Source organism: Myxine glutinosa, chromosome 1 (assembly GCF_964187855.1).
Source record: "Myxine glutinosa chromosome 1, kmMyxGlut1.1, whole genome shotgun sequence".
NCBI classification, from domain to species: Eukaryota; Metazoa; Chordata; class Myxini; order Myxiniformes; family Myxinidae; genus Myxine; species Myxine glutinosa.
In genome coordinates, this window is record NC_136261.1 from 416,949,488 (window position 1) to 416,974,012 (window position 24,525).

General features: G+C 45.2%; 1 protein-coding gene across 1 annotated transcript in view; it reads left to right on the forward strand.

Annotated features, from left to right (window-relative positions):
* The window catches only part of LOC137414377 (uncharacterized), a 42,097-nt gene that overhangs the window by 5,151 nt on the left and 12,421 nt on the right, over positions 1–24,525 (forward strand). Inside the window, exon 2 of the mRNA XM_078771068.1 lies at positions 10,446–10,878. Within this exon, the coding sequence (XP_078627194.1) occupies positions 10,458–10,878 (421 nt within the window). The 5' untranslated portion in view covers positions 10,446–10,457. The remainder of the gene's footprint in view (positions 1–10,445; positions 10,879–24,525) is intronic.

The window sequence follows — 24,525 nt, forward strand, 5'->3', positions numbered from 1 at the left end:
AAGCCAAAGCCTCTTGCCACTATTTTACCCATCACTATGGCATCAGTAGGTTAGGTAGTTGATAGTAGGTAGGTGTAGTAGGTACCGTACCTGGTTCAAAATGACACCATTTGCATTCTGGATGAGATTAAAATTTATGAAATTTCCTTCTTGATTAATTCGGTGAATTCCATCTCAACTTCGGACATTTCCGGCCGTCAAAAACTATTCCCTACGGCCGCGAGATTTCTAAAAAATAATTCTTCGTCAATTTTAGAATATTTGACGCCGTTTTCAGCATCCGAAACGCGGTAAAAAGCTTTTTTGAAATACTTTTTCAAATCCTCGAATCTCATTGGTTCCGGTGTTTGGTGACGATTTTCGTTGAAGATAACCAGGGCCCGCACGGGAACGAGGTTGGTCTTAAAGTATTTTAATTACAAATTAGAGGTGCATAAGATTGTGAATCAAACAGACGGGTGAAACCAACTCATATTGAACTTTTTCTCAAATTTTTATGCATACTTCCACATCCGCAAGATGGCGGCCTCCATGGAGCGATTTGGTGCGGCAATGCTTAGAAATTCTCAAAGGATTCAGCAAAATCTGGCTTTTCAACATAATACGTACGCGTTCATTCACAACACCGGCTTTGCCGGCTATTATTAATACTGAGAAAGATCTGTAAAACGTTTATTTAAAGACAAAATAATTTTCTGTTCGTTGATGACGGGAATGAAGATAAGTTAAACGAGTTTTTATTAAATGTATGTTGAGGTATTTTGATTGTTCATTTAATGAGGTGTTTTTCACTCGTTTTGTTTTATTCACTGCATTGTTTTATATGACATCATGACTAAACTTCATACAACGATGGTTAAACCTCATTCTTCCTTTTAACTACAAACCAGGCAGGAAGTTTTTATAATTAACTTGTATATCCAATGTGACCTCCAAATGAGGAGGTGTTATCAAAGTTATATATGATTCAGATTGATGGATGAAGGATCTATGTAGCATTGGTATGGAAAAAAAAATGTCGGTCCCATCTGCAACATCCAAAACAAAAGCTGGCTATCTTCTCAAAAAGTCATTTCGACCAGTGATTCTCAACCGGGGGTCGCGACGATCATTGGGCCGGAAGGTGCAACCACGTGTTTCGCGGACATCGTACCCACCCGAGAAGGCAGGTGATTAGTTTACCTCACAAGTGTTCGTAAAATTTACCTCTCGAAAAAAAAGTTATATTAACGTTATTGGATTAATTTGTGATTGGAAAGATGCTGTTTAAAATGAAGATATAGAGAGATTGAGGTTAAAAGTGAATCAGGAAATGACGTGAGGGTTTTCATCCAACATTCGTGGATTCTGTATTTGCAGTTTTGCCATTGGCCGTATTTAGTTGATTGAAGGTGTTTCCGGTATGGCGAACGTCTCGGGCATCTCATGTTCACACGAATAGGCAAGCTGGTGTATTTTACTTTTACTATATATTATTTTAACAAACATGGACCGTTAATTGAAAAAGAAAAACCGATTATGGTGGCGAAACTTCAGGAGTTGCTAAAAGGAGGTGAAACGCATCGTAAGAAAATACGACCCCGAATATATTGAGTTTGGATTTACATTGGCAGGGGATTCAGTCAAAGCGGTTAATCAAGTTCCTGTTACCTTTCACCACCACATACCTGTGTGAGTCAGGGTTTTCACTTGTGAGTTGTGACTGGCACAAAATCAAAGACCAGGAATAAACTGAAAGCAACTTTGAATGGTACCCTGCGAATCAGCCTCTCACCCATCCCACCTCGGATTGATCTGATTGGTGCTCAGAAGCAACCCAAAGCTTCCCACTGACGTAAGCAGCACTCCATATTTAAGGGTTTAATGTCTTTAAAAAGGAAACAAATAAAGTTATTATAATTATTATTATATTTTATTTAATTCACTGTTGCAGACAGCTACATATAACTGCAAGTTTCTGAGATGACAGGATTATGTGTGTTGAACCTGAAAAGTTTAACATCCAGCAAAGTGGAGACTCCTTGGTGCAGGTGTGTGAGACAATTCAAGTGAGAGGGAAATAAAAACAGGTTTTATATGTACGTGTGTATGAAACTAGTGCATCAACTCTGACCCTGAACGCGACATGATGCTGATGTGTGATGCGGTATGCGTAAATTATACCAACACATCACCTTCAAACTAGGAAAGCATGCACGTGCTGCTCAGGTCTTTGAAGACAGAGATTTTTGGTCACAAACACATGGATTTAGAGTGGCCGATGCAGCATAAGCCCTTATTATGGGCTCATGAGAATAACGTGCTGGTGCATCATTTATTTGTGACCACGCTTCACAGCTCAAAGGTGAGTGTGGCAGTCTCTTACATATACTGTTAGTCTTCATGTAGAAATCAAGCTGGATACGTTTACCGTTTCGCTGGATACGGATCAAATCGGATAAGGTAATAACTCACAAATTCCAAACAGAGTAAAGAAAATAATATTGTTGCGGATATGAGAACTGTATATATTTTTTATTGTGTGAATTGTTATTATTGTTTATTCTGCGCCCCCCTGCCTCCGGAGCTGTGTAAAGGTGAAAGGGCATCCCATAATTAGTCCACAAGCATACATGTCAGCCAAATAATAGAATACCCCTGTTTGATAGTTATCTCTTATTCTGTGTTTTAGGGTAAGGCTGTGTCTCCCATTAATTGAAGTACTCCATTGCACCAGTGAAAAAGAATAGATCCCCTTTCATTCCCATCCCCAAAATCTCCATTTCCTTTTACATCCCCTCTCGTGATTGCCAACCCTCGATTGCCAATTACCTCCCCTCCAATAACCGCCATTGACCACGAGGCAGGGTCGGAGAAGAAAGGCGTGTCTCCACCTCGTCATAGAGGGGAAGAGGGGCGTGCCCACCCGTCGTCATCAAGGGCGGAGCGAGAGGGTCGCATGACCAACCAGGGCCGAGGTGAGCACACCGATGGGCGTATCCTGAAGGCCGGCGGCTTGATCGCTGGAGGCGCTATAAAAGGCGTGCACGCAAGAAGCAAGAGGGGGAGTCGTCAGTTGGTCGTCAGTGGAGGGTCAGTGGTTGCGTTGGTTGCGGTAAGAAGTCGGTGGTGAGAAGTGGTGGCGTCGAGTGGTCAGTGGTTACGTTGGTTGCATTGAGTTGTCGGTGGTGAGGAGACACCAGGGCCAAGAGAGAGAAGGTTCAAGGTCAGTTACCAGCAGTTGCGCCAGAGACGGCAGACGCGCCCTGAGGTGAGCCAGAGAGGCAGCTTTGGCTCCACAAGCAGCGTTGACTCCACCAGGCAGCTCCAACCCGTTACCCCGCGGGGACCAGATAGCGGTGGCACCGGTGGCCATCGGGGTCCAGCCGACGTCCCGTGCGGGATCAAGCCCAAACCATCTGCCCCAGCTGAACCTTCCCATTCCTCCTTCCAGCATTCATTCCTTTCCTCCACCCTTCTTGTGTACGTGAGTTTGTTCTGTGTGTCTTGTCCCTGGGTATTTAATTAAGTCTGGATAAGCTAGTATTTGCAGTGTCACCTGCGTCTTATGTGTTGTAAATAAACGTGACTGCTTGCTTTTTGCTTATGTGTGTAAATAGTAAATAAATTCAGTAGTATTTCCAAACCTTTCTTTGCCTTCGTCTTCCTCTTTGCATTCGTCGTTTTAGTCTTTTCCCTCATTGAGCAGCCGCGGTGCGATCCGGCCAACGTTTGGGTGGAATCGGGTTCTAATCGGGGAATAACTGTTCGGTCGCGGAGCCTTCGCTCGGCAAAGTAACATCTAAACCGCGATCAGTAACAATTGGTGTCGGGAAGTGGGATTGGACCCGAAGCGCGCTTAACGCGCTCAAAATTACAAGCTGCCAAAATTGTGTTTTAAAGAAATAAAACCCGAATTTTGAAATCGCGCCATGGCTGGTCAAGGCGATCGAATGCCGGTGGGTGAGCTAGAGGAGGGGTTAGGAGTAACCCAAGATCAAATGGAGGGGAGCAATGAGGAGGCGGTTGAGGGAGTATCAGACACACAAAATGGCGTCCTCGCGCATGTGGGTGTAGCGGCACTAAATTTTGCCGCACCCGCGACCGTAGCAGCATCAGTGGTGGATTGGAATCTCTTTATGATCCAAATGAAGGCCCTTATGGACAAGAATAGTGAGCAATTGGAAGCCAAAATGGGGAACCGGATGGATGCTCAGAGTGAGCGATTGGAGGGCCAAATGGGGGGTAATGAGGGACGAAGCGAGGGGTACCTGTGAGGGATTAGACAAGAAATTTGAGGGGTTAGACAATGGGATAAAAGAGGTGAAAAATGGGTTAATGGGGTTAGAAAATAGGATGGAAGACAAATTGCGGGAAATAGGGGAGCAATCCGCCCGAGAAATTAAACAAATGGGAGAGCAGATAGAGGAGGTAAAAATCGGGGTAGAAACCAAATTGGATGCTCAGAGGGATGAATTGGGACAGATGAGGGTGGCATCTACAAAGGAGGTGGAGGAGATGAAGGAGGAGATACGACGAGGTGTGAGTGAGGTTTCGGGGCTACGCGAGGAGGTAAAGCGAGGTGAGAAGCGTATGGAGAAAGAGGTGAGAAATAATACGGCTAGGTTACAGGGGGGAATAGAGGGTCTGACAGAGGAGGTGGAACAGCTGACGGAGGGACAAACGGAGTTAGTGGAGCAGGTTCAAAGGAACACTGCAGTACTCGGAGGGTTAAAGGCGACACAAAAAGAAATTAAAAACGAATTAATAGCGACACAGAGGCAATGTCAGATGGTACGTGAGGGACTGACAATGAGGTTGGACGAGGTGACAGAGATAATGGAGACGAAGGACCGAGAGGTGAGGATGCACATAGAGACGGTCACGGTAGCCTTAGAGGACGAACTTGAGGAGACGCACCGGGAAATAAAAGAGGTGAAGCAAAAATTAGAGGAAGTGGAAGAAGAGGTGAGTGAAATTAAGAAGGGACGGACAGAAACTAAGAGGGAGATAAAGGAGGAAGTAATGGAATTGGTACAAGGTCTGTGCTCGAATCGTGATGTGCTGCTCACTAACCAAATAAAAAGTTTGCAGGTGGCAGAGGAGGTGCGACGACGAGGTACGGAGGTGAGTGGAAATGTACATGATGTGAGGAAAGCTTCAGTCGGCTTGGGGATTGGTTTGGATCCGGGTGTTCGTGAAAGGCCGTTGGTGAAGTGTGCGACAGGTCTGGTGTGCGAAAAACGAGGTGTGCGAGAATGTCCGACCATGGGGTGTGTGAGGAAAAAGTGCACGCCGAGGAGTGAGTGTGCCGTCAAGAGTGAGTTGGTCGAAGCGCGTGTGCGAGGGGGTACATGGAAGCGCGGTGTGGTGAATGTTACGGAGGAAGTAACGAGAGAGTGTACACCTGTGGTGAGTGTTACAGAGGAAGTAACAAGAGAGTGTACACCTGTGGTGAGTGTTACAGAGGAAGTAACGAGAAAGTGTACGCCGGTGGTGAGTGTTACAGAGGGTGTAACGGGAGAGTGTGCACAAGGGTGTGCGCGAGAAAGGTGTGTAACGGACAGGGGCATGAGGAAAGAGTGCGCTGTCGAGAGTAAGGGTGAGTGCGCTGTCAAGAATGGAGGTGAAAGTAGTGAGAGTGACACGGAGCGTGAGTTGGTTGTGACAGGTGAGCGAGGATGTACACCTGGAATGGAAGGATGCAACCTGGAATGGTAGAGCGTGTGTGGGAATGCACACTTGAGTTGGTCGTGTGGCACGTGGTTGGGTGTGCGAGTGAGAACACACCTGTGATTGTCACAGAAGAGGTGACCGAGGAAGGGGCGCGAAGAGGTGTGTTGGTGAGGTGTGCGAGCGACGAATGTGTGCCAAGGTGTTCGGTGGTCAGGTGTGTGACCAAGTCTGGGAGCAGAATGAGTTTACCGAGGTGTGTAAGGAAAGGTACGAGGAGCATGGGAACAGCTGGAAGTATGAGCAAGAAAGGGGTAGCGTATGCTTGTAACCATGCAGGTGAGGCATCGACGGTAACCAGGTTAGCGGTTAGAGCGACTTTTAGCCGAATCGGGCCCTCGGTGCGTGCCGGGCTTCGCGTGCCGCGAGAACCAGCGGGGATCCGAGCCACGGCGGGTTCGAAAGGACCGCCGTACGCGATCCACGCTGGGCCTCGCTTGGAACGGCCGCGTCCGGGCTCCACTAGGCGGAGCGGGCAGCTCGATAGGAAGGGTCGTCATGGCGACCACTTTTTGTTGAGACGTGCCGGCAGGTCGAGATCGGGACATTGGATGGCTCCACGCCGAGGTGGTGTGTGGGATCTCGGCCCGGGTAAGCCCCCGTCCCTGCACCGAGTGCCGGACGCATCCAGCCGCCGGCACCAAAGAACCCGTGTTCATTGCTCGGCTGTACGAAGCCGAGCTTTAGAAGGGAATTGGCGCACCGAGAGGATCTAATAAGTAGACGGGTGATGAGGATAGTGTTTTGGCCCCAAAATTAGAAAAAAAAGCAAAATTTGATGATGGTACGGTGATTAGCAGTAAATGACAAATTTTTGATTTGTTGGAATTTGGTAAGCAAAATTTATAGTAAGAGATGCCCCATGTGATGGGATGGCCAATCCACCATCCCTCACAAGGGGGGCAAAGGAGCACTAGCTTATGGGGTTGATGGCAGTGAAAACTAGCCCGGGTGGGTTAGGATATTGTGTGTAGGGATCTAGCGAAGATGACATTAGGTGACGTTAAGGTTAGTTAGTGACAATGACACCTGTAGTGGGGACGCAGGTAGAGTAGAGTGGATGATAATGACGTGGGAGCGCAATAGTTTAAAGGGACGACTGGGAAGCGCAAGTTTCAGAGGGGAGTAGTTAGCTGAGATGATGCCGTGTGTTTGAGGATTGAACAGGTGTGATTGCACAGGTGTGCAACTGAACAGGTGTGTGGAGCAGTGTATGAGGGAGTAGTGGTGATTGCGTGTTGTGTTGACCAAATTGTCCAGGAAGAGGAGGAGGGTGCAGGTGGCACCAGGTGATTGGACAGGTGTGCGACAACAGGTGTATGTGGCTGTGTGGAATAAATGGTAGTGTGGAATAAATGGAGTATTGGAATGGATGGTCGTGGAGTGAGTATGGTGGAAATTACGGAGTGGTGTGCATGGTGCGAAGGTGTGGACGGGGGAAGAGTGGACCCCTTGCACGAGTACCCAGGGCGGGTAGGGTAAGTGTTAGGTAGAGGGTATAGGTAAATTGTGGTTGGATATTGGCATCTGTGGTGCGGGTGAAAGAATGGTCTTTGGATGGGTGCATTAGTGTTGTGGAAATGGCTGGGCGTGTAGCCTGTTAGTGTGTGTAGTTGGTTGGGCGCTCCACCACTGTGAGGATGTCGGCCAGGTGAGGCCGCAGGTGGGCTCTGGGAGCCGGTAGTAGTTGTTGTGGATGGGGCCCGAGGATCCGGAGGACGGACCCGGGTAGCCCAGTGCCAGAGGGCACCGAGTGGGGTGACAGAGCCAGGAGGGGCTTTCCCCAGTTAGTTAGGTTAGGGTGAGGAGCTAGGCAAGCTCGGGTGGCAACTACAGTGGTGGAGGTGTGCAGGTGGGTAGACCTGCTGGGAGAGCTACACGTCGCGGCCCAGAAATTGTGCGAGGGCACCGGGAGATGAATCGGGGGAGTGAGACCCCAAATTGAGAAGCACCACAGTTTGGTCAATGGGAATTGGTTTTTAGAACCCATAGTGTAAGTTGGCCAATGGATTGGCAGGGAAAGACCCCGGGTAGTGTAAAGTGTGTTAATGTCATTTAGAAAGTAGTTAGGATGAAGTCTCCTCGCACCATCTGCATCCACTCACCTGAGGTGACAGGTACTCCACACCATGCCATGTTTTGATTATTTTTTATGATGCAAATGTTTGGATTGTGAGACGCATCATGACGTGGGTGTGACATTGTGCTTTGATGTTCCATCTCTGCCTCTTTATGAGGATTGATGATGAATTTGGTGATGGCAAATTTTGAAGTAGAGGGATTGTGGCGATGAATTTGGTATAGAGGAAATATGGGGAGACGTGACAGTAGCGACGGATTGGTAATGTGTAGATTTCGTACATATGGGGTAAGGGCAAGGGTAGTGTAGGTGACGGGGGGGTGACGTACGGTATGGACGAGCTTTCTCATTTCGCTCTCCGTACGCATTTCGCCTTGCATTGCCTTATTGATGTGTACCCTTGTGACCTTACCCCTCGCTCATTTGTCTTTCCCCTTTTGTCTCCCACATGACCTGTGCGCCATTGGGCGCCGAGAGGAGCGTGCGTGGGTCGGCCATTGTGCGCCCAAAATTCCCAGAACCAGCTGTCTGCATCGATGCACCACATTATGGACCACATGTCTGTGGCCAAGCACCACTTATGGACCCCATGGGTTGTGGCATGGCCCCTCTGCTGGAACCGGCCATGAGGGCCCGACATCTTGCTGGCGGACCTTGGCCACAGGGCACCGATGCCCCACAGGTGAACCACACGTAGTCGGCCCTGTGGGCCATAAATAAAATAAATAAAAATGGACACATTGGGTGCAAGTTTTAATACGAATAGGCCGACAGTAAGCAAAGCAAAAGAATGACAACATCTGGAAGACCAAATAATAATAACCAGCAGAGGGAGCCGAAGAGCAAGACATCACCTGCAGGGTTAGGGGTTGTTGATTTATTTTTTATTGTTGAACACTGATGAACTATGGTGACTGCACCGATTGGTGCTTGAGGGTGTGTATTGGTGCGTTTTTAGGTGCTTTCATGGTGCATTGATGCAGAGCAGACTGTCTCCCCCCCAGAAAGAACAATCACAGGTCCTGGGTTAGTTTTGTAAATCAAAATAGCGTCATTGTAAATAATGCTTCCCACCGTCAGTGTGTAGTTTGAAGACCATTCCGCAATTCGGTTAACTGTGGGCGTAAGTCTGTTAGGCAGGGTGCATTGGAGCAGCGGGACACATTTATTTATGTTTTAAAACTGTCGCACTCAGGGTCAGGTTAAAAGTAGAGGGAACTACACCTACGTGTCACACTAAATAAAAGTTGTAGGCCCGGGACGTGCCTAAGAGGAGGAGGGTGCAGTGTTGCGGATATGAGAACTGTATATTTTTTTTATTGTGTGAATTGTTATTATTGTTTATTCTGCGCCCCCCTGCCTCCGGAGCTGTGTAAAGGTGAAAGGGCATCCCATAATTAGTCCACAAGCATACACGTCAGCCAAATAATAGAATACCCCTGTTTGATAGTTATCTCTTATTCTGTGTTTTAGGGTAAGGCTGTGTCTCCCATTAATTGAAGTACTCCATTGCACCAGTGAAAAAGAATAGATCCCCTTTCATTCCCATCCCCAAAATCTCCATTTCCTTTTACATCCCCTCTCGTGATTGCCAACCCTCGATTGCCAATTACCTCCCCTCCAATAACTGCCATTGACCACGAGGCAGGGTCAGAGAAGAAAGGCGTGTCTCCACCTCGTCATAGAGGGGAAGAGGGGCGTGCCCGCCCGTCGTCATCAAGGGCGGAGCGAGAGGGTCGCGTGACCAACCAGGGCCGAGGTGAGCACACCGATGGGCGTGTCCTGAAGGCCGGCGGCTTGATCGCTGGAGGTGCTATAAAAGGCGCGCATGCAAGAAGCAAGAGGGGGAGTCGTCAGTTGGTCGTCAGTGGAGGGTCAGTGGTTGCGTTGATTGCGGTAAGAAGTCAGTGGTGAGAAGTGGTGGCGTCGAGTGGTCAGTGGTTACGTTGGTTGCGTTGAGTTGTCGGTGGTGAGGAGACACCAGGGCCAAGAGAGAGAAGGTTCAAGGTCAATTACCAGCAGTTGCGCCAGAGACGGCAGACGCGCCCTGAGGTGAGCCAGAGAGGCAGCTTTGGCTCCACAAGCAGCGTTGACTCCACCAGGCAGCTCCAACCCGTTACCCCGCGGGGACCAGATAGCGGTGGCATCGGTGGCCGTCGAGGTCCAGCTGACGTCCCGTGCAGGATCAAGCCCGAACCATCTGCCCCAGCTGAACCTTCCCATTCCTCCTTCCAGCATTCATTCCTTTCCTCCACCCTTCTTGTGTACGTGAGTTTGTTCTGTGTGTCTTGTCCCTGGGTATTTAATTAAGTCTGGATAAGCTAGTATTTGCACTGTGTCACCTGCGTCTTATGTGTTGTAAATAAACGTGACTGCTTGCTTTTTGCTTATGTGTGTAAATAGTAAATAAATTCAGTAGTATTTCCAAACCTTTCTTTGCCTTCGTCTTCCTCTTTGCATTCGTCGTTTTAGTCTTCTCCCTCATTGAGCAGCCGCGGTGCGATCCGGCCAACGTTTGGGTGGAATCGGGTTCTAATCGGGGAATAACTGTTCGGTCGTGGAGCCTTCGCTCGGCAAAGTAACATCTAAACCGCGATCAGTAACAATATGTATTACTTTTCTGTGATTAACATAAGCATTGTATCCTTGGCAGGTCATCGGTGAAATGGAGAGCTTCTTGGAATGGCTCAAGTCCCAAGGCTTGAGAGCAGAAACAGCCCAAGCAGTGATCGATAAGCTCGGAATTGAGAATCAGAAGGTTATTCGAGCTTGTACTGAGTCGGATCCATTGCGGACCGAGCTCCTCTCTCTCGCCAAAGAGAAATTACAATTTGCAATGTATGCTGACTTCTGTAAATTTATGAATTCATTTTCAAAGCCGCAAGATTTCCAGTTTGCAGGTTCTTCTCTTTTGGGAAGTATTTTCGTCAACTTGGAGAATGTTATTCGGGAACTTTCCAGTTTCTGTGAAAAGATGTTCAGATCCCAAAATGTGCACCAGGACAATGTTTCTGGTTTCTCTGGAATCGGGTTCAGTGATGTCTGCAGCCTCCGCTCAAAGCATCATGGATTAAGACCCATGTCTGGTATGTGACTTTTTAATACAACTTTGCATGTCATAAAATATCTTGATGTTCACCATTGTTTTTGTTTTTTGAAATCTTTTAACTTGTATAATTTCTTTTGGTGCACTTTTCTATAGTCGAATATGAATTGATTTTTAATGTAGTGTAAAAGGTAAATTTTAGCTCACCTGGAACATATTTCCGGGGAGATTATGGGATGGCGCGTCGTCAGTCTGTCTGTAAGCACTTTCAACTTCTTCTCTGAAACTGCTGATGGGATTGTGACCAAACTTGGCGAAAATGATATTTTGTGTGTTCAAACTTGTTTGTTCACGGCATTAAAAAAAAATCGTGCTTTCAGTGAGGAGAAAAAAATGTAAAAGAGGTACATGTGAAACATTTTTTTTTTGTAACCTTTTAAATGCAATCAGCATTGGGGGATACATGAAATATGTTAACTTTTTCGTTGCCTTCTGGTTCATGCCCCAGGATGTCGCGGCACAGGTCAAAATGGAAAAGAAACCCTCAAAATCTGATATTGCGTTATTCCTGGTGGAACGTGTTGCCATCTTTCAACTTTTCTTTGGGTGTCAAGCGTGGGGATTTGCGATGGCGTGCCATGCTTTGCTCTTGTGGTTTTAGTTCCTCTCTTTAGCCATGGATGGGCTGGACATTGTTATTGTTGTTGTTGTATAGCCCTGGTTAGTTCTCTTGAACAGGACCGCTGCACGGAGACCGCCTATCAATTTCCCAGGAGTGACCCACAGATCCACAACATCCAATACGATGTACCCCCACCTTCTCTTATCCTTGTTTAAACAGTGAAATTCATCATATAATTCTTTATATTTTTGAAATATTTGTTTGAACAATGTGAACGTAAAAAAAAAAAATCGTTTGAAAACAAACTCCATCCCACTGGTCGATAAAACAAACAAAATGTGGAATTTTAGGTGGGTTTTTTTTTTTACAACAATTTGGTTTTTCTTCGAAAGAAAATAATTATTGAATTCTGAAATGTTTACTTAAACCTAAATCAAGGTTTGGATTGTTGTGATTAACTAATTTTCAGTAACTGTAGTTTGGACATCGACCATCTATGTGCAGTATTGGGTAAAATCTCTTATCTTCTCTTATCCACCATCTGTTATCTTCTCTTGTCCACCATCTCTTATCTTCTCTTATCCACCATCTCTTATCTTCTCTTATCCACCATCTCTTATCTTCTCTTATCCACCATCTGTTGTCTTCTCTTGTCCACCATCTCTTATCTTCTCTTGTCCACCATCTCTTATCTTCTCTTATCCACCATCTGTTATCTTCTCTTGTCCACCATCTCTTATCTTCTCTTATCTTATCTTCTCTTATCCACCATCTTATCTTCTCTTATCCACCATCTTATCTTCTCTTATCCACCATCTTATCTTCTCTTATCCACCATCTTATCTTCTCTTATCCACCATCTCTTATCTTCTCTTATCCACCATCTTATCTTCTCTTATCTCCCATCTTATCTTCTCTTATCCACCATCTTATCTTCTCTTATCCACCATCTCTTATCTTCTCTGATCCACCATCTCTTATCTTCTCTTATCCACCATCTCTTATCTTCTCTTATCCACCATCTCTTATCTTCTCTTATCCACCATCTCTTGTCTTTTCTTATCCACCATCTCTTGTCTTTTCTTATCCACCATCTCTTATCTTCTCTTATCCACCATCTCTTATCTTCTCTTATCCAGCCTCTCTTATCTTCTCTTATCCACCATCTCTTATCTTCTCTTATCCACCATCTCTTATTTTCTCTTATCCAGCATCTCTTATCTTCTCTTATACACCATGTCTTATCTCTCTTATCCACCATGTCTTATCTTCTCTTATCCACCATCTCTTATCTTCTCTTATTCAACATCTCTTATCTTCCCCATCCAAAACCATGATCTTTTCTACCTGTTAAACAACCCAAATCCACCTTTTTCAAATTATGTTCTTTGCTGAAGTCCAAATAGTGTGCTTTTTTTAAATACCGTTTCCCACCCCTCTCTCCCTTCCACAGATCTCCCAATGTCCCTGCTCTTCTGTTGTGCTTTCTTCTCTCTCCCGCTCTTGTCTCCTGCTCCATCTGTTGTATGTTTTATTTGTTTCTGTTTCTGTTTTTGTGTCTTATGTGTTAGCTCTTACACCAGCCTCGACTTTGTATTCCAAAAAAAAATACAAAATATTGTCCACCCTCTTGGAAATTCTGATCATGTCGCCATCGAAGTTTAGGTTTCTTATTTTTCACCATCAACTGTTGTTCATCATGTCCATTGGACTGTCTTTCAATATAGCAAGACTGACTAGGATGGCTTGCGTTCTTTTCTTGCCAATGTTCACTGGAAATCAATCCTTTGTCACAACCCATCTAAAGCTGCTAAGGAAGTTACTGAGTGTATCCCTGTTGGTATGGACCTCTTTCTACCTTCTTGGACCTTCCAAGTAAAACAACAGTCTCGGCCATGGTTCACTCCAGCTTGTTTTGCTGCAATCGCCCATCGCAATCACTTTTTCCAGCAGTATCACTGTGTTGGCTTGAGTGAGGCACATCGTTTGTTTCGCCTTGTGAACAACCACTGCAGACGAATGTTGAAGAATCTAATCGATGATATGCAGAATCTGTTTGTAATTATATCTCAAATAAACATCTCGGTTCTCAAGATTTTTGGAGAATTGCTGATGGCGTTCTCAACAGCATTCGATCATCGATACCTGTCCTCTTCAATTGCACTGACTTCACTTCTCTTATTGATAAAGTCAAACTCTTCGTTGAGCTTTTTGCTGCAAACTCCACACTTAGAGTGTGTTCAAGTGTGTGTTCTTCACACTGGAATTATCAATTGAAGACCACGGATCATATACGAGGAATACTTTCCCATATTTATATGAGGCTTTCCACTATAATCAGCACACACAGAAAGGTTGCTAAGATTATTCAAAGGCCTGATATTTCAAAATCTACTGCACCAGATAGAATCCCCACAATTGCTTTGAAGATGTGTTCACTTGAACTGTTTTCTGTTCTCTCAAAACTATATTGTTTGTGCATGTCAAAGTCTGTGTTTCCACTTAGCTGGAAGCAGGCATCTGTCGTCCCTGTCTTTAAAGGCTCCAGTGAGGAATGAGATCCTTCTGACTATCGGCATGTTAGCCTTCTACCCATTGTCAGCAAAGTGTTTGAATCCTTGATGAAACAACAATTCATGACTCACCTCGAAACCCACAACCTCCTAACTGATGTTCATTGTGGCATTAAACGGTCAAGGTCTACTGGTGATGTTCTTTCCAGAATCACTGAACATGTGAATGGGACTTTGGATCATCGTGGAGAAGCCAGGTTTGTTGCTCTCGACATCTCCAAGGCTAAAATCACATGGCATTTCTAGAAAATTGCTTGATACAATCTCTGACTTCCTTGCAAATCGTCAAATCTCTGTGGTACATGACGGACAGTAATCCCCTGTTCATAATACGAATGTGAGTTCCTCTGGGGTCTGTCTGTGTTGGGTACAATATTGTTAATGTTATATATCAATGATCTGACTGATTGTATTCTTTCTCAATTAAGCATTTATGCAGATCACTCAACACTGTATACTACCTACTCAGGAACCTCGTCTCCTCCTCCCCGTGACTAGTGGAATGGAGAGCCAGCACGGGCCCAAGGCAAATAACCTCGGGGCTCCCACCCCGACCGCCACCATTTCTCTCTTTTATAACTTTTTAAGGAACTTTCTTTAATGAAAGACAAAAAACTTTTTGAACAAATGGTCACTTTTATTTGGCCGTTTGATCGAAAATATAGGAGATAGTGAGACGTTTGGACCGAACGAGTTAATTCGCACCCTCACTGGTGAACACTATTTCTCCCTTAGATTGGCAAAAACATATGTGAGAAGATGGTTCATAATTTTTGTACAAAGAGGATAAAACCCATTTCTGGTTAATTACCATTTTCTGAAAGGTTTGAAACTGTACCAGTAACACCGGCAAATGTTTTGTTTCCGGCAAGAAAAAGGAAAATCACCTTCTGGGTTTAAATGTAATGATGAGGAAATGATGATGACCCAATGAGGGGTTTCACTGTACTGTTTTTAAAAAATTACAAGAGAAGCTCGGTCCCCGAGGCAGTGACCTCTCTTCCCACCGCCCCCCACCCGCCTGAAACCCCCTTCTTGACACCCCTACCTGTGACCATGCGAGTACCATTCTCAATCAGGACTTGGAGAGTGTGATGAAATGGGGAAAAGACTGGTTTGTTACTCACAACCAAAAAAGATCCACATGTTATCTGTTTGTAGTTTAAGATCACCTTGTTTTCCGACCCTGCCTATGGTTTCTTCACCTTTGCCGGAACCACCTGTAATCTGTCTGCTTGGATTGGATATCGGCTCAACCCTCAGCTGGAAAAAGTACATCTCTGGTAGAGCTAAAAGCGCGTCACAGCAACTTGGCAGGTTATTCCGTGCTCAGTGATATCTTTCTCAAGCTGCTATGCTCCATATATACAAGGCCACTGAACATCCTGTCATTGAGAATCATTGCCATATTTGGGCTGGTGTGCCAACCTGTCACCTTTCTCTTCTTGACAAAATCCAGCTCCGTGCTGCCATTCTGGTGGGACAGGAGTTGGCATCATCCATGGAACTTCTCTGTCTGCTGCTCTGTTGCTTCCTTTAGCCTTTTTTACAGACATTTCCATGGAATGTGCTCTGAGGGTCGATCAGGTTGTTCCACCTGAGCATTCTTTCAGTCGCTCAACACATCTGGTAGTTTCTTCCCATCCATACATTATATCTGTCCCAAGGAGTAAGACTATAATGTATTCTTCCGTTTAATTTTCCGCACAAGGCATTACTCTGGAACACCTTACCTGCATCCTGCTTCCCCTCTGTCTCAACCTGCCATGATTCAAGATGAATGTCAATAGACTCCTCCTTTGTCTAATGTCTAATATCTATAGTCTGTGGGCCAGAGGGGCCTACCGTGCACCCCCCCTATGATCCTATTTCTTTGGTGTCATTTTGTTTATTGGTATCTCCCCTAATGGAAAAAAGATGTTAACAAGGAAAAAACTCATTTGGTCTATGTTTTCTAACAATCTATTTCGATCTATGTCAAAATGATGTTTTTTCACAGATTGCCCTATTTCTTGGGGTCCGCGAATTTTGTACTTGCAACTGAGGCTATCTCTCTGTAAAGATATGTCCAAATTGGACTAAATTTCGATCATGTTAGCATTAACTTTATCACAATCAACAGACAAAATGTGATGGAAAAGTTTATGGAAATAAACCATATAAACCAATAATGAAATGAAACCAATAATGAAATGAAATAAACCAATAATGGGAGTTTATGGAAAATGTTATGGAAATGTTATGACAAGGTGGAAAAGTTTCTGTCAACACTCGACTCTGATTCTGCAACTGGTCCTGACGGCATCAGCCCACGGGTCCTAAAATCATGTTCTTCCGCTGTTTCACTCCCTCTCTCTGTTCTCTTCACCCTCTCTTCTGCTCAAGGCCATCTTCCATCTGCTTAGAAATCAGCCAACATCCGCTTTGCACAAAAAAGGTGCAAAAACAGATCCTAGCAACTACAGACCAATCAGCCTTCTCCCAATTATCAGCAAAGTCATGGAATCCATCATTGCTTCAGATATGAAATCTTTCCTCTTCTCCAATGGCTTGATCTCTCACCATCAATTTGGGTTCAGACCTGGTCACTCTACTCTGGACATGCTGCTTCTGCTTTCTCAACAATGGATGGAGGTCCTCAATGCCAAACAGGAAATTAGAGCTGTCTCCCTTGACATATCACATGCCTTCGATACGGTCTGGCACTCCGCTCCCGCTCTGCTCACCAAACTCTCCTCCTTTGGTATCCATGGAAATCTCCACGCATGGCTGGCAGACTTTCTCTCTAGTCATAGTCAACGTGTGGCCCTGAATGGGTTTCTCTCATCTCCTCTTCCCGTTCAGGCTGGAGTTCCCCAAGGCAGTGTCCTGGGCCCTGTGCTTTTTCTGGTCTTCATCTATGATCTCTCTGACTCTCTTGAAAATCCTCTCTATCTCTTTGCTGACGACTCTACTCTCTGTCGCTCCATTCCTCATCCCTCAGATCGGCAGTCTGCAGCCTCCTCACTCTCTGCAGACCTGGTCAAAATCACAGACTGGGCAAACAAGTGGAACATGTCTTTCAATCCTGACAAATCTCACACTCTTACGATGTCTCTCCGAAAAGACCGACTGGACAACCCTCCCATCCACTTTCTGAATAATCCTCTCCAAGAAGTTCTGTCACTCAAGCTTTTGGGTCTCACTATCTGCCATGATCTTTCCTGGGAAAACCACATTTCAAATCTGGCCTCCAAATCCAGTCGCTGACTGGGCATCCTCCGTCGTGCGAAGTCCTTCCTTGGCACACCTGAGCTCCTCACCACATACAAGGCTTTCATCCACAGCTCAATGGAATACTGCTCTCCCCTCTGGGCTGGTGCTCCTGCCTCACACCTAGCTCGTCTTCACGCTGTTGAAACCAAAGCATTCAGGATCATTGGAATCTCCCGCGATGAAGCTAACTCCAAGGGCCTCTCACTCACTCACCACAGGCAGGTTGGTGGTCTTTCCGTCTTCTACCGACTCCTCTCTGGCATTGCCCCCCCCCCCAGCTCTCTCTGGGCTCTGACCCGCAAATATTCCTTCAGGTCGCACAAGATCTGCCTGCAACCCTCTTATGGTTAAACTGCCAAAATCAAGACTCTCTGCTCACCTTCACTCCTTCATTCCTCTTTTCTCCCGCCTCTGGAACAAACTCCCTCACTCTCTTCAATCCAACTCCACCCTCAAGGGTTTTAAAACAGCTGTTCACCACCATCTCTTATCTTCCCCCATCCAAAACCTTGATCTTTTCTACCCCCGCTAATTTCACCCCAATTCCACTTTTATGAAATACCAACTTCTGTCCTGGAAGTCCTTTGTCTCCTTGTGTTTTATACCTCTCCCCCCCCCCCTTCCCACGCCTCCTCCCCCCAGGCCCTCTCCCTCCCGTGCTTCTCCCTGCTCTCAGGTGTTGTGTTTGTGTGCTTCCCCTCCTCTCCCCACTTCCGCTCCCTCTTTTTGTATGTTTTGTTTGTCTGGTTGATTTGTTTGTAAAATAAATGTTAGCTCTTTCATGAGCCTCGATTCGGTATCCCAAAAAAAAAAAAAATGGATATAGTTGTTTGGCTTCATTTTATAATGACGTCACATAATTTGCATATCATGGCACATGCGATTTTCTATACACATCACAACAGAATGAGATATTGATTATTGCACCAGATGAATGTACTGATGAAGAAATTGTAATACTTGTGATACTTTAACCATACTTGTAATAGTTACATGCATTTAGGGTTAACCCTAACCCTAACCCTAACCTGCCACCTACAAAAGAAGAGGTATCACAACTAGTTTCTGACAGCAGGATCACACTGTCACTTAAATCGACTATTAAAATTGGATGCAAAAAAATGTTTGTTCACTTGATTACCAATTTTAAAAGTTGAAACAGAAATAAACAGAAAGAACAAAAACCATGATTAAAGTTTCTTTAAATTTCATCTTCACTATCTGTGTCATGATCTGATCCATCGCACTGATCATCATCATCTTCTGAATAGTACTCGTCATCACTTGGTTCCTCTTCCACTGATACAAGAACATCAACAAGCCTAGGTGGTAGGATATCATTAGTTGTCCACAGTGGTTCCAACCTTTCTCCATTCTTTGTCCAGCCATGACCATCTGTTGGTGCTGCAATGGCAGGGTTCAATTCATGAGCCCTCTTCCATATTGCTACCTGGTAATTCACCCTGCGGATATGTTGTTCAAGACTGTTCTTACATGGTGGGAATGAGGATAGATCAACATGAGCAGAACTACTGAGTTCCTCTGCATCTCCTTTGCACTTCTCCTTCATCATGATGAAGCGAACTTCATCAATGTCTGTGAACCGTGATTTGCTATATAGTGCACAAGTGAATTCCTCAAGTTTCGAAATTAATTCACTTGAGACAGTCCAGGATTCCCCAAGGTCTGACAGAGGTTTAACAAATTTGGTAGACTGCTGCAACAGTTTGATTGGCTTGACTTTGCCAATTCCTTTGAAGGCACTTGTTGAATCACAGCCTGAGAAAGCATGTAGTCCAAGTAAAGCTGAGCAGTTTTCAGAGGAGGACTGCTTTGCAAAATGGCTGACATCTATTAGACTTTGCTTGTTGCCTCTTCTTGTGTCAAAAAGCACTCTGATGTCTGGAATATGGTAGGCATAATGAAGGAATATGAAAAATATATTGTCCGGGCTTTTGACTTGTACATGATCATACCCCTGCTCTTTGCCATAGTTGCAGTACAGGATCATGCGCGAGTCAGTTTCTTCCTGGTTTGACTTCAGGGATTGGATCTCAGACCGCAATGTTTGTTTCCCATTCTGAGAAGTAAGAAGGTGGGCTTCTCCTTCACGAATCAAGGTCACTTTTCTTCCATGCAGCTTCTTTGCCATGTCATGCTCACTCCATACATCAAGAAGAAGTTCAATGAGCTGTTTCTTGTTCTCATCATTAGTCAAGAACTGCTTCTAATCAGCCGGCCTTTTGGTTTTTCCTCCTTTGATCATTCTCTTTTCCGCACAGCCACGTCGTGTCCGTTCACTTGACTTTACTGAGTCGGGCTTGTACATATCAGTGCTGAAGACTACATCTGACTTGGATGACATTGTGTTGAAGATTTTAATGCCAATCTCTTTGAAGTTTGTAGGAATCTCTTTGAGGTAGTAGAATACAGCATTGCCATCTTCCACTACCAATGTCTTGTCACTTGGAGGAGGTTGCGAGTTGTCCACATCTTTCAAAAGGTAGTGTATGCCTTTAGATTTATCAGTCTTCGCCAAGAAGTTGTCTGATGTACCAATGGAGTAGGGAACAGGGGTCAAAGAATACTTCATGATTTCCCTTAGATTGAGTTGAACACCAGAAGCTTGTGCTTTGACCATAAGTTGGAAAGCAATGTCACCTTGTTGCTTGTACTCAATGACCTTTCATTGAGATGTTTTCATCTTAACTTTCTTCTTTGTTTCTGCCATGGTTTTGAGCTCAGGTTCTTGATGGGTTCAAAGAAAGCTGTCTTTTTCTCAAGTCGCTCTCTGATGAACTTCTCTTTCTCCTCTTTCGCTGTGGTTCGTGAGTGCGTGACATCTGTCTCAACTTCAGTTGGTACACGTGCACCGGAAGAGAGTACATACAACCCAGTCTTGTCATCTATGACAAAAGGATTCAGGAAGCTCTTTACAGCATCAATGGCTCTCTTCACACATGACTCACTCTTCCTTATCTCAGTTGGTTGTTGATCTCAGTGTTTGCTTCCCCGATTGGTATCACAATTCATATCTGCGAGGCTGAGAGTTGCAGAGAGAAAGTTTGCCCTCTCATTTGAGGTTCGAGCCCATCTTTGGTACGCACTGTAATTCTCCAAAATTCCAGACAGCCCAACACCGCTACCACCTCCACATCGAGATTTGCCGTGTTTCATGATAGTCTCCTCAATTGTCTTGTCAACCGCGCAGTGGTTTCCTGGTATGAAAGACCTAGCAACACTGACGGCACCTCCTTTGAGCAAAGCCATGGCACCGGGATGTGATTCTTCAATGTTTGCTAAGAATACAGCAAGGTAGGTCAGATAACAGGAGTAATTGTGACCGCCAAAGGTGAAGAAGAGATCAGGCATTAGAAACAGGCAGTGCAAGTACAATGGAAAGTTGTTCTCTTTCACAGACCTAATCAATGAGAGAGCAATCCATACACAATCCATGTTTGACAACCAGAATTGTGCAGTCTTCCCGAGAGATCCTTTACGAACATCAGCTTTGAAGCTTTCATTCGACTCCATTAGTTTATTGAAATCTGCATCGCCCATGACTGCATCAAGTGTCAGCTTTGTTGGAGATCGGATTAGCTCTTGAAAGATCTCTTTGGATTCCTCTGGTATACCGGAGAGTACGGCGTCTCTACCACCCATTGACAGGAATTCATCCAGAAGGAGCCTCTCTAAGGCCTAAGTCACACATAGGCGGATATTTTGGCGACTACTGGCGACTGCCGGCGATCAAGATTTTTCGGCGACTACTGGCGATTTCGGGCGGTCAAATATGGTCAGGCGGCAGTATGGCGACTGCAGGCAGCCACATTGCGACTGCATTGCGACGACGCCCCGAGTGGGATGGCGACTGTTGAAGATCGACGACGACTGCATTGCGGATGCACGGCGGCAGCATGGCGACAGTCTGATGGCTAGATTATGACCAATGGCGGATCGCGGCGACTGCATTGGGGCCGGGTGGCGGTTTACTCCGACGTCCGCAAGACTGCAATAAGACCGCCGGTGATTGGAGACGATTCACACAACTTTTTTAATCTTTATTTCTCTATTTTACATTTCACTTTATTCATTTCAATAATGTATGACATGAAGCATAAAGATGTTTGATGTACAATAAGAAAGTTATTAAAGATGTATCATTGTAATGTAATAATCAAACTTTTCTGCAGGGAGAGAGAATGGAAATAAAGTCCAACAAATTATTTCCACTGGTCCCAAGTCCCATAAATAAAGTTTCCAAAGGACCAAAGTCCAAAAAATAAAGTTCCCAAAAGTCCCAAGTCCAAACAATAAAGCCATATCCCTGTCGGCACCACAGGACCTCACTCCACGGAGACCCTCACACCATCCTGTCTTGCCATGGAATCGTGGTATGTCGTAATGCAGTCGCCAGGCAGTCATATCTCTGTCGCCAATGGCCGTAACTCGGCCGCCACTAGTCCTACTGCTGTCGTCGTCAGTCTCCATAGCCACAGGGGAGACGTGGCAGTTCTTCTGTAGTCGATATGCAGCCGCAACAGTGTCGGCCCGTAGTCGGGAAGATGCCGCAGGAAGGCCGTATGGCATTCGCATCTCTGCCGTGCTCGCTGGTGGGGCGATGCTGGGGCGATTGCGGAAGACTATGAGTGACTGGGTTGCGGCCGCTTTATGGTCTTATTACAGATACCGACGACAGCATGGCGGTTCCATCACGACAGCATGGCAGATTTTTTTCGAGGACGACTCTGCGCACCGTTTTCAAACATTTAAAAAAATATTTGGCCCCTTTGCGGCTCTTGCCGACTGCAGCCGACCTGGGGAGGATAACCTTGACTACAGAAGACCGTCCATTACGGTTTCATTACGATTGTCGGCGGGTGGTGGCGATTTTTCGCCGACAAATCCGCCTATGTGTGACCTAGGCTTAAGCATTCCACCATTGTCTTGTGGCAGTGCAGACTTCTGTCGTAATTCTTTCCTGTCATAACACCTTTCAGAGAACCTGTAGACATGAGTCCTGATTCTATGAGAATATCCTGAAGTCCGGATCCTTCCATTTTCTTTCCCAGCATTTTGAAATATGCGCAAATGACATGAAATGTGCCAATCGACACAATATGATTCTTGTATTTCACAGGATGACCCCACAAGAGAGGATATGCTTTCATGCAGACACCCAAGTCAAATGTTGTAATGACATACTCTTGGCCAACCTCATGACTTGCTTCTTCGGCAGCTCTTAGACACTCCTGAACTGTACTAAATTCTGTGATGGGATGATTGATCACAGGATAGTAGTCAATTGTGGTCAAATTTGAAGGCACCTCACCAGTTACTGAGACAAATCCTGCCCAAGCTGGGAGCTCTTGACCTTTCTCACTACTTACTTGCCGGGAAAGCATCCATGGCAGATCTCTTCTGGTAGACAATTTGAATGTTTCATCCCCGTCATCATGTTTCCAGTGCTGCACACGAAAATCTGGATTTGCTTTCCTGTTGACATAGCATGGTGGAAGAGTACCTTCATATTGGATATCCATGGAACGCTCTTTGGTACGAGCTACTGCTGGTACCGGACCCTTTGAACCTTCAGGTGATTCAGTGTCTGCGATTTCCTGCATCATAATCCCATGGGCTGTGTGGATAGAACCAGAACCTGTCAGGCTTGACACAAATTGGTCAAAATTATCAAAGTCTGAATGGAAAACTGATGGCTCCACTGGATGACGTATTATTTATCTAGAAAGAATGCTCGATGTTTGCTGTAGAGCTTGTGCAATAGCAGTTTCAAGCTCAAGTGAAAATGAATAGCTTTCTGAATGACCGAGGTGGTTCATGAGTGTGATTAATTGTGCACTGCGAAAGAGTTGTCTGAGAGTCATGCATACGAGAATGTGCTTGGGCATTTTCCACTCTCCATTCGTGGCCGCTCTACAAATATCTTGTCCAATAGATCTGACAAGTCCAGTGAAAGGTGACAATAGGCAATTTTAGGAAATTGCCTATTTTATCACCAGCATTTCAGGGTTTTCATATCCATCCCCATCTCAAAGCAAAAAATGATGCATATTATACAAATAATGCACATCTGTGAGGGTGATAGTAAGAATTATCCACACGAGGTAACTTTGGAACAGTCTGAAACACACGAGTCGATAGCCGAGTGTGTTTTGGACTGTTTCAAAGTTACTGAGTGTGCATAATTCTTACTAACGCCCGAACGTATGATGTGCATTATTTGTTTTATAAAATGGTCTCGTGGGTCCTTGCCATTTGATAATGCACTCTCTAATACTTTGTCATAAATATCAACGTTATTATGGTAAAAAAAACGTGTCTCTGCTCACCGGGGTGGCCGAGTGCTCCGTACGCTTTTGTATTTCAGACGCGGAAGGCGTGACATGACCGGGCATTAGTAAAAAAAATAATGCCCGCACATTAGCAAAAACTGCGTGTTAGTATACAAATATATGATGCCTTGAAGGTGTCTGGTTAAAACTATGTTTACCGGAGGTGATCCATAGTACTACTTTCACGAGGGGCGCAGCCCCGAGGGAAAATTGTACTATGCCACCGAGGGTAACATGGTTTTAACAAGACACCTGAAAATGGGGCATCATATATTTGTTTTATATAATGAGGTGATAAATTACATCTAGACATCTCAAGCTAGCTCGAGCTCGAAGCTCGCCGAACAGCACTGTATTCGTACTCGCGGAGCGCGCATAGCTAATACACACAGTCAGCGCGAATGTCGCGAGCGACCTGGAGAAAAGTACTATACCACGGTGACGTCAGAGGGATATAGTAAAAATATATCCCTCTGACGTCGCAGTTGGCATCGATCAAAATAATAGCAAAAATATACTCGATCACATGACTGTATCTTAACCAATCAGTAAACTAGAATTTATCACCCCATTATATAACTAGAACGGGCACTCGGTAGAGCGCATACCTACGCCGCAGCTACTGTTCTGTACTTGGCATGGGAGTGTAGGGAACAGAACAGTGAACAGTTTGGTGCTGATTTCATGCAAATCGGATAAGAATTGACCGAGTTATGACAAACAAGATCGGGCATTGAATTCTGAACATTTTGGCATTAGTTGCATGCCAATTGGATAAAAATTGACCGCGCTATGGCAAAAATACGATTTTGACCTTTTCGTGACCTTGACCTTGACCTTTGACCCGATTGCTCCCAAAATCTAATCAAATGTGTCCCGTATAA